The sequence below is a fragment of the Mus pahari genome, chromosome 10, assembly GCF_900095145.1.
Source record: "Mus pahari chromosome 10, PAHARI_EIJ_v1.1, whole genome shotgun sequence".
NCBI lineage: Eukaryota > Metazoa > Chordata > Mammalia > Rodentia > Muridae > Mus > Mus pahari.
In genome coordinates this window covers 16,535,926-16,547,068 of record NC_034599.1, presented here as the reverse complement: position 1 = coordinate 16,547,068, position 11,143 = coordinate 16,535,926, and the positions used below count along the sequence as shown (strand labels likewise).

Here is an 11,143-nt window from a genome sequence, read left to right as displayed (position 1 = left end):
CAGCCTGGTCTACAAAGTGAGTTCCAGGACAGCCAGGGCTATACAGAGAAACCCTGTCTCGAAAAACCAAAATAAATAAATAAATAAATAAATAAATAAATAAAAGCGCCCTGGCTGCTCTTGCAGAGGACACAGATTTGATTCCCAGCTCACAAACACCTGCGACTCCAGTTCCAGGAATCTGGCATCCTGTTTTTGGTGTCTGTGGGAACCAGCCATACACATGGTTGCACTGACATAAATGCAGGCAAACATGCATATGTTAAAAATAAGGTTGTTTTTTTTTTTTAATTAAAATTTTACTGAGGGGCTTGGCTGCCTAAATATAGAAAAACTTGGAAAGGTCATAGGCCAAAACCAGATAAAAATGTTCATAATAGCTGTCAATTGCCAAAAACAAAATAACCAAAACCATCCAGCAACTGATGAATTGATATATTTTAACAAATTCAGACCCTGGAATAGTATACACCATGAAAGAATGGACAGCTGATACACTAAACTCGAGCATGTCTATTTATTTGTTTGTGTACATGGGTGTACACATGTAAGTGTGTGCCACGGCCCGTGTGTTCAGAGAACAACGTGAGAGAGTCAGCTCTTTTCTGTGGTCCTGGAGATTGAATGAGGTCTTCCTGCTGCACTGTGAGCCCCTTACCTGCCTGCTGAGACCCCTCTCTGCTTCCCCTCCAGTGAATTTTACTAAAAGATACAAGTCAGGGATGCGGAGTGGTGCAATCACAAGAGCAAGAGACTGAGTCCTCATCTCCAGCATCTATGTGAGGTTTTTGTTTGTTCTTTTTCAAAGATTTTATCTATTTTACGCATATGAGTGCACTGTAGCTGTCTTTAGACACATCAGAAGAGGGCATTAGATCCCATTACAGATGGTTGTGAGCCACCATGTGGTTGCTGGGATTTGAACTCAGGACCTCTGGAAGAGCAGTCTTAACTGCTGAGTCGTCTCTCCAGCATCTGTGTAGAAGCTTGGTGCCACTGCATGCACCTAACGGGTCTGAAATGGCATTGCCAGGGAGCAGACAGGCAGATCCTGAGGGCCTGATGGCCATCCCGACTCTCAAAAGGTAACGTGGAGAGTATCAGAAGACACCTGATGCTGCCCTCAGACTTCCAGACGTGCACACATGGGCACATGTGCCCAGCCATCCCACATGCCTGGACACACAAAGATAAAGCTAGAATATAGTCACCCCATATTACACACACACACACACACACACACACACACACACACACACACACACACACACGTCAGAACTCACAGCTGGCCCAGCACAGTGTGGCACACCTCTAACTCCAGTACTCAGGACACTGAGACAGGAGGATCACAAGTTTAAGGTCAGCCTGGACTACATACGTGAGACCAACTAAGAAATTCAAAACCAGCCGGGTGTGGTGGTACATGCCTTTAATCCCAACACTTGGGAGGCAGAGGCAGGTAGATTTCTGAGTTCGAGGCCAGCCTGGTCTACAGAGTGAGTTCCAGCACAGCCAGGGATACACAGAGAAACCCTGNCTCGAAAAACCAAAAAAATAAAAAAAATAAAAAAATAAAAATAAAAATAAAAATAAAATTAGGGGAGCTGGAGAGACAACAGCTCAGTGGTTAAAAACACTGGTTGCTGTTCCAGAGGATCTGGGTTCAATTCCCAGCAACCACATGGCAGCTCACAACCATCTGTAGCTCCAGTTCCAGGGGAATCTAACACCCTCACACAGACATACATGCAGGCAAATCATCAGTGTGCATAAAAATAAATAACTTTTTAAAAACAAAAATAAGCAGGGCAGTGGTGGCGCATGCTTTTAATCCCAGCACTCGGGAGGCAGAGGCAGGCGGATTTCTGAGTTCGAGGCCAGCCTGGACTACAGAGTGAGTTCCAGGATAGCCGGGGCTACACAGAGAAACCCTGTCTCGGAAAAGCAAACAAACAACAACAAAAACCCAAAATAAATTAAAATAAAATAAAAATAAATAAAAACAAAAATAAAAAGTGCTGGCTGGCTTAGTCTCAGCAATTGGGAAGCAGAGCAGGGGGGCGGGGGTCTGTGTGGTTAGAGGTCAGTCTGTCGCTAGTCTGGTCTACACAGATGAACTGGTGACAATGGGGATGCTCAGTGAGCTCCTGCTGTGAGCTCCTGCTGTGCCAAGGGTGTCTTTAAGTGTCTTTAAGTGATTTCCTCTCTCAGCTGCATTTCCCTGCCACTGGTTCTGATTTCAGACTGGATTTTTAGATTTAGCACATTGGCCTTCATATCTCAGACACAGGACTCTAGCCTAAACATGGAACTGACTTCCATTTTAAAAAATGATTACATTTTACTTGTCTGTTTATTGTGTATAAGGGAGTGTATCAGTGCCATGGTGTGGAGAGCTGAGGATTCGCAAGAACCGCTCTTACCCAGTGAGCCCCGGGGACGGGGACGGAACTCACAGGCTCAGTAGCAGGCATGTCTACCCACTGAGCCATCTGGCTCACACTACTCCTCATATCCTTCTCATATACTGTCTGCCTACTTCTGTTGTAATGCTTTGACACACTGACCCATTTATTTCTACCATTGTTTCTTGAGGTGGGTCCTGTTAAAATCCCCAAGAGCATGAAAACTGAAACACAGAATTATCACCTGCTCCTTGGTGGCCTACCAGCTGCCTGATGGCCACAGCCTGTCTTTCCAGGACTTGTGCAGTTTGGGGCTCCCACTGAGGACCGCTCCCTTGAGCCTCCAGAGGCACAGGAACGTAGGCTACAGTTTAGGGAGAATGAGACCCACACAGACCCTGAGAGGTCTTCTAGCTGGCATCCTGGTGGCAAATCTGCCCGCCCCCTAGGGAAGCAGTGCGCGTCAGCAGGAGCACAGGGGCCCACACGGAAAGCAGATGGTCCCTTGGGTCCTGTTGTTTGTGCTTCAGGTCTGAATGTCCCCTGAGCTGAGCTCAGGCACAGGGGACAGGACTGGGCTGTTGAGCTGAAGGCTGGGGAGAAACAAGGGTCAGGTAGCCTTAGCCTGCAGTCAACCATAACGACCTCAATCTGATCCTTGGGATTTACACTGTGGAAGATGAGAGGTGACTCCCACAAGCTGCCCACTAACCTCTGCGTGCATTCTGCCATATGCACGCTCATATACACGTACTTAAAGAGACCCCTGCCCCTTCTGTTTGTCGCTAGCTTTGGGGGTGGCCCAAAGTCAGCCAGAGACATCTCAACAGGAAGCAAAGTCACAAACTATACCGAGAGAGGACAAGATGTTGGCACTGCAGCCACCACCCAGACAGCAGGGCTAAAATGACCTGCTCTAGACTCTCGTTGCAATCTCGGGAGACAACGTAAGCAGTAGAGTCTTGGTCACATAAGCCAGAGGGGCTGTGTCTGGGTCACCAGCAGCAGACTGACGAAGATAGGAGTCCTGGGTCTCCCTAGCCCCATAACCCAGCTTCCGGTTCAGTAGCTGACACTGTCTCAAAATAGTAATAAGGCAAGGAACCGGTGCTATGGCTCAGCAAGAAAAGGCTCAGTATCCCAGGGACCCGGGGCAAGAGAGAATGGGCATCTGAAAATTGGCCTGCGACCTCTGCCGCGTGCCAGATAATCAAAGAATGTAATGATGGATAAGGACACAAACACAAGTGCCACTGAGTGTGCCCCATGTTGGGGCACACAGGCTCACACATGTATTAGCTCCCCACTTTCCAGGCAAGGAAACTGACCGTGAGGAGATGAGAGATGCGTGGGTCTAGGCTGGAGTCAGCTGGTAAGGCACTGCCTGTCACGCACCCTGGGTTCCATCGCAGCACCAACAGGCATGCATGGTGGTGCACGCATGTCATCCCAGCACCCCAGGAGGTAGAGACAAGATCAGCTGTTCAAGGTCATCCTCAGCTATACAGCAAATCAGAGGCCAGCTTGGCTTAACAAACACAACGCTGAAATAACTTGGTTAGGGGTGGCTTTGAACCTGGGGCTGCTAGGCTCTGCATTCTGGGGGCAGAGAACAGAAGACAAGCCTGCTGTCTCCCAGGCTCCTAGCCCTTCTCCACCTGCTTGCCTCAGAGGAGGTGCCAGGAGGCCTCTGTAGAAAGGCCTGGTTTGCTCTGTGAAGGTCACTCGGAGGTTGAATGCCGGCTCTGGCATGTGTTGGCCAGGCGGGCTCACGGTGCCAGTGCCACTGCTGTTTGTGGGACTGGATCTCAAGTCTTGGCACCTGTAAAGGTCTGGGGCAGGGGACCTGTGTGTCCATACCTGTCATACAGAACTACACATGATGGGGAGGGTCAGGTGTCCCAACTGCCCAGGTGTCTGTTTTCATGTTCCTGTGACCTCATGAGAATGCCTCGCACAGACACTGGCTGTCTTGGACCCTGTGGTTATCAAGTGTGTGTGTGTGTGTGTGTGTGTGTCGGGGGGTATTTTGGTGACAGTGTCGGCCCGGGACAGGGAAGGTGTATACCCGGCAGTGTAGGGGTGTTCTGTAACTGTTGAGATCTGTGATCACTTGTTCTGGTCAGGGATCACCTGTGGGTTCTCCCAGTGCCTTGACTAACCCGGAGACCCTGGTAATGTCTAGAATAGCAAACACTAGGTGACCTAGCTTAACCCATCTGTGGGTGTGGCCCTGTGTGTTTTTGCTGGAAACGGTGTGTCTGTGTCCATCAGGGTTTCTGACCAGATTGTGCAGTGGGGCAGGGAAGCGACGTCTTAACTCCAGAAAACTTAAAGGTCACTTCCTGGCAAAGCTCTACCCACCCAACTCAAAATGCCCCTAGGGCACTTCGGGCACCTTCCCCCACACACCAGGGCTTGGCTTTCAGTCTGACTGCCCCAGCTAGGGGTGGGGTAGGGGTAAGGATTGGAGAAACCATGTAAGGCCTGGCTCTTGGCCAATGGCTTGGGAATGGAGCCCAGGTGACAGGCTGGACACCCATATTTGCTGCCAGGGAGAGTGCTAGATACTCAGCTTGAGGGGAACGGAAAGGCCCAAGGAACCCTAACTTTGAATAGACAGGTTGACCTGGAAATTAGCACCCAGTTCTGGAGCCCTACCATCAGCAGGCACCCCCACATTATTAAGGTTAGGGCAGGGGGCAGGATCTCTTGCTAGATGTGGGGAGCTATTTAGGGGATTCCCCAAAGGGTGGCTACTCTGGAAAGGACCCTCTTCCCACAAACAGGCAAGAGCACCGACAGGTCACAAAGTAAGGCAACTGGCTGCAGGCCACCCACCTGACACATCTGCCCGGAGGGTGTCGAAGAGTGTCCTCCTCGCTGAAGGAGAAATGGGTCAATGACTCCGGTCCTAGGGGCAATGCCAAAGCTGGGGGTCGGGGCCGGGCCCGGGGTGCTGCACTGGAGCGCATGAGAGCCAAGTGCCGTCGGGGCCGGCATTGGGGACCAGCTGCTGCACAAGAGGGTGTGCGGAGCTGCACGCCAGGCCGGCACCGCCTCCACACTTGTCGCGTCCTAGCCCCTGGCACCACCCCTGCGGTCCCCCACGGGACGCGAGTACCCGGGTGCCTGTGTCCTCCTCACGCGAATGTCCGCAGCGCCTGCCTCCCTCTTGCTTCAGAGCCCTGTGAAACTGAGCGCCCACTTTCCGTCGGTCCCACCCCGGGCCTTGGGGACGCCCGGGGCTCCGGTTTCCCCGGCTCCCAGCCCGCGGCCCTTCCCTCTGCCCCGGCCCCGCCTTCCACCCCTCCCCAGCCTGACGTCGAGCTGTGCCACCTCCAAGTCTCAGATCGCCACCGTGTGCCTGCGGGGGAACCTGATGCACCCCAGAGGGCGGAGTGCAAGGCTAGCTGATCAAGACCCTAGGGAGGGACTGGGTGACAGAGCCCTGTGAGGCAGAGCTGAGGAGTGGAGGGACAAAAAGGGAGACAGGCACAGAATCAAACCCAAGGGACATTTGTGTCCCCCACACCTTGCCCCATCCTAAAGGCCAAACTTCTACTCTCCTTTCCCCGCCCACTTCTTGCCCAGTGCCCAGGGTGACTCCCAACAGCAACTGTTCTAAACAAGTATATGTGAAGGAGTGAAGGACAGGCCCGGTGACAGGGAGGAGACCCAGCAACAACCTGAGCCCACCCTCAGGTTACCACAAAGTTCAGTATCCAGGGGAAAGGGAGATTTGGAAGGCACACCGGATGTGGTTTCTGGGCCGCTTCCTTAGGCTTTCTGTCCCCACAGCCCATCCACAGTCTGACTGGGCAACTATCCATACCTCCGTGCCAAAGACCCCGGGGAGGGACTGAGTGACAAGCCGGGAGGCGGAGCTGGGGCGTAGAGGAACGTGGAATCACACCCACCCCCATAAGGCAACATCATGTCACTTCAAAGGCTGTTAGAGGCTGGTGGACCCAACACAAACTTGTTCCCAGGTGTCAGCTCAGGCCTGTGACCCAAGCATTCTTGCTCTAGGTTGGGACAGCCTGGGCTGCAGAGTGGGACCTTACCTCAGAACCACAGGGCTGAGCGTACAATACAGCTCAGATAGGACAGCACCTGTCACACACACAAAGGACCTGGCCTGAGCCTGCCTGGTGCGCCATGGCCATGATCCTAGCACTCAGGAGGTAGCTGCAAGAGGATCAGAAGTTCAAGACCACCCTTGGCCATACAGCAAGCCAGAGGCTAGCCTGGGTTACATGAGACTGTGTCTCACAACAAAATCCAAAACACAAAACCACATCTGGAGAGATGGCTCTGTGGTTAAAAGTACAGGCTGGCTCTCCAGACAGCCCGGAATTCAATTCCCACTATCTCTATGGAGGCTCACAGGGATCTGCAGGGGACCCCATGCCCTCGTGGCCTCCAGAAGTGCCATGCACACACATGGTGCACAGGCACACATTCAGGCAAAACATTCACACGCATAAAAAGTAATGATTTAAAGTAAAAACAAATAAAGCTAACCCACAAAATAAATAAATAAATAAAAGAAGAAAGGAACTAAGGTATGGTGACTCACACCTTTAATCCCAGCACTGGAGAGGCAAGGGCTGCCAGGCAGAGCTCCCGGAGTTCAGGGCCAGCCTGGTGCACAGTGAATTCCAAGCTAGCCAGAGCTGAGCAGTTCAGACTGAGTGTGGATCCCAGCACCCACACTGGGTGGCTCACAGCCGCCGAGAACTCCAGGTCCGGGGGACCCCGCATGTTCTGGACTCCACGGGCACCGGAACATGCGCACACACCCATAAGAGCACAGAACTTAAAAAAAAATAGATCTTGCCAGGCAGTGGTGGCACATGCCTTTAATCCCAGCACTTAGGAGGCAGAGTCAGGCGGATTTCTGAGTTCAAGACCAGCCTGGTCTACAGATTGAGTTCCAGGACAGCCAAGGCTACAAAAACCCTGACTCGAAAAAAAAAAAATTTCCCGAAACCCTTGTATTTATGCTTACGTATGTGTGCATGAGTGAATGCGTCTTTGAGTACAGGGCATTGGTTGTGCATAGCTGGAGCTAGCAGTGGTTGTGAGTCCCCTATGTGTGATGTGGTATTGGGAACTGAACCTCAGCAAGTGCTCTTAACCTCTGAGCCATCTCCCCAGACCCTAAAAAAAGAAAAGAACACAGGTCTTGGGGTCATAATGGATGCTGACTAGGCCTCAAGTCCCTCAAGGCACAACCACAGCTTCATGTAAGCACAGGAAGTGAGAGAGACCCTGCATTTATTGAGCACCTACTGCATGCCCTATCAGATTTCTCCACAGCAACTCTAGAGGGCAGGATGATTTTTATCTCTACCTCAAACGGAAGAAGAAAAAAGGGAGGCTGCAGCAAGCAAGCCGCAGCTCCCTCCCAGAGCCCCACAGAAGGCCTCGCTGGAGAGCGCAGCATGGCCTCGAACCCGTGTCCTGGTGTCCTGAGTGGTGTGCACTCACCCGGCCCATGCCTGGCGGCCCCAGTCCTGTATGCTGCCTCGGAAGAGCCGCAGGCGTCTGTAGGGCATCGGGGTTGTGCTGCTGAAGAACGTGGACACGGTAGGGGGCCCGGGCAGGAATGCATCGTCCTCGGCCGCCGCCTCCGGGAAGGCCGCCGCGCGCGGCTCAGGGATGCGGCCCCAGCCCCGCCGCGCCATGCGCCTCCCGCCCGCCTCGGCCCTTCCGGCTGTGTTCGGGCCGCCCTCGGGGCGGAGCCCGGTCGAGGAGCCTCAGACCTCAGGAAGCCCAACCACCTTCCTCCAAAGCTTGCTGCTTGAAGTAGCCACAGACCCCTAGATGTCATTGCTTTCTGAGTCATCCCACTCGCAAAGACCAGGGTACACCAGAAATCTGGTGATGTTCTGAGAGCCCTAGGGGGTTCTTCAGCCACCCAGGCCACTGACACAGCTGCTCAGATTGATTTTTTTTTAATTTACTACTTATTTGGGTGGGGGGTGTCAGGGTAAAAAAAACGGGAGTCTCACTGTGAGTTCTGGCTGGCCTGGACCGCCCCAGGAGACCAGAGCAGCCTCAGACTCAGAGATCTACCTGCTTCTGCCTCGCAAGTCCTGGGACTAAGGTGTGTGCCACCATGAATAGCTGCTCAGACTTTCCAAAACTCTCTTACAACATACACAGACCCCAGTGCCCCTGGACTCATCTCCCACAGGCAAAGGCAATGTCCACAAGCCAGTGTGGACCCCCCCCCCATGTCCTACAGTCCTTCACACACGGCAAGAAATGTCCCCACACTGCCTCATGTCCCTCCACCCTGCAGTGGCTCCGCAGCACCCTAGGATGTCCCCCACATAAGCTTCTGCATATCTCTGGACACAAGGCATGTAACCAAACCATGGTGATACTACCAAATGGCTGACAAACCCTAAAGACAAGGCTGTCAGTAGGCTAGTCCACCGCTCTCAGGCCAGTGCTAGATTTTAATTCTTGCCTTATATGATTTATTATTTATTATTGTGTGTGTGCACTCCCCTTTGTATGCATGCATGCAAGGCACAGTGCACACGCGGAGGTCAAAAGGCAACTTGCAACAGCTAATTTTCTCCTTCCAGGCGTGGATCCCAGGGATCGGTCAGAGCACTGGGGACTTGGCAGCAGTTGTCCTTACCCACTGAGCCCTTTCACCGGCTCCACTCCCAGATTTTAGGACATACTCTGATACATCTACCACCTTGGGAATGCCTCGGAGTATAGCCTGTAGCTCCCCTGATGCCCCTATCATTCCAGTCTGTCTGCTTTTCTAAGCAGTCTCCTGCAGCCCGGGACGACCTGGGCTGTCTTGCTCTGTGGCAGTCTGAATGTACGCTTCTGGTCCCCCTGTCGCAATCCCCTCCAGTGCTGGGGTCACAGGCGTGAGACACCATGTCCAGTGTAGTCAGTGCTGGGGAGGGAAGCCAGTCCTCAGACACTCTGTCAACTGAGCCACACCCGTGCTAGTCTTTCTGCCTCTGTAGAGCCCCAGGACCCCCAGGCATGAAGGCTCTGCCTTTAATCTCAGCTCTCTGGAGACAGAGGCCAGCCTGATCTACACAGGGCTACATAGTGAGACCCTGTGCTGGGGGTTGCGGGGAAGAGAGAGAGAGAGAGAGAGAGAGAGAGAGAGAGAGAGAGAGAGAGAGAGAGAATGAGCAGAGTCTATACAAGTCTGAGACACCATCAACTCTTCCCCATCCTACTTTGAGACTGTCCCCCCCCACACACACACACACAGTTCATGAGATAACCCCAAGAACACATCTTGCCTGGAGAGGCAGGTCCAGTAGACCACAGAGGGTGACTACCTGGGATCTAAGAGGTGACCACTGTGACCTGGTGGGGCCTAGGACAGTCCTTCTGGTATCAAGAAAAGCAGTCAGAGATGGTAAGACTTGAACACACCCAGCCAGTGGCTTAACGCCTCACCCTCCACCCCCGTCTGCCAGCAGCTCAGAGGCTGCCTGGACCTCTTGGATGCTGGCAAGACCAGCATGTACACCTCATCACAGAAGAAGCTAGCTCTAGATCAGAAAGGGGCACAGACTCTGAGGACGCGCTTTGGAAAAACACCTTTCTGTCCAGAGTTATTGGCACTAGTGTCATGGGGCCCAGAGGCATATGGGTAAACCTGAGCCTAAGGTTACTAACAATCCCCTTGACTTGCCAAATCACTTTCACATAGCCTCAGTTTGCCCTACTGTAAAGTAGGTACAATAAATATACCTGACTCAGGACTAATGCTGGGCGGCAGGTGGAGTGCTTACTTAGCCTGCACACAGCCCTTGGTAACATTCCCAGCACAACACCCAGTGCTGTTCCAATGCCCCAGAGGTGGACACTGAGGATCATAAAACTACTTAGTGAGTTCAAGGCCAGCCTGGGCTACATGGTTCAAAAGCCTCAGGGATGTCTAGATGTAAGTGGACTAACTTAATAGCCAAAGCTGTTATTACCTGAGAAAATGATGTTTCATAGTGTGCAAGTTGGGGACAATGGCATAGGGACTGTGACAGCCATTCCCTGTGCATTCACCACTTCTCAGCCTGTCCCAAACACACAAGGGCTGCCCCGATGGTTCACTGGAGCTTGGTGCCAAGCCGGACTGACTAGGGTCAGTCTCCAGGACCCATGTGGTAGAAGGCGAGGACAGACTCCAAGGAATTATTTTCTCATCTCCACAGAGCGCTGTCAAACGTGTGTGCCTCCGCAGTAACCAGTGCGCACAAAGAATACACTCACAAAGGCAGGCATGGCGGCTTTCACCCCAGCACCGGGGAAGTAAAGGCAGATGGAGGTGTGAGTTTGAGGCCAGCCTGGTCTACATAGCAAGTTCAGGGCCAACCAGAGCTTTAAAAAAAAAAAAAGAAAGAAAGAAAAAAAAAAAAGAGTTTGAGCCCAGTCAGGGCTACATAAGACCTTGTCTCAAACAACCAAAACCCAAAAGCCAGAAGCCAAAAGCCAAAAGGAAAAAAAAATTACCTGTTTTGGGCCCTGGAGAGATGGCCCAGCTATTAGAAGCATGCACAGCTCCTCTAAAGGACCTGAACTTGACTCTCAGCATCCGGGACATGACACCCAACCACCCACCATTCTAGCTTCCACCAGAGCCCCTGCAGGCACATACTTAAAAATGGTTACCTAGAGCCGGGCGTGGTGGCGCACGCCTTTAATCCTAGCACTCGGGAGGCAGAGGCAGGCGGATTTCTGAG

At 52.5% G+C, this 11,143-nt stretch overlaps 1 protein-coding gene across 3 annotated transcripts in view; it reads right to left on the bottom strand.

The window, feature by feature from the left end:
* The window catches only part of Pde4a (phosphodiesterase 4A), a 45,219-nt gene that overhangs the window by 23,335 nt on the left and 10,741 nt on the right, over positions 1-11,143 (bottom strand). Inside the window, exon 1 of one of the 3 annotated variants that reach the window (XM_021208143.1) lies at positions 5,247-5,680. The exons of 1 other annotated variant lie outside the window; for it this stretch is intronic. In XM_021208143.1, the coding sequence (XP_021063802.1) occupies positions 5,247-5,380 (134 nt within the window). In that variant the 5' untranslated portion in view covers positions 5,381-5,680. Of the gene's footprint in view, positions 1-3,733; positions 5,151-5,246; positions 5,681-11,143 lie in introns of those variants that run through there. One more of the 3 variants, XM_029543086.1, reaches the window with a different exon arrangement.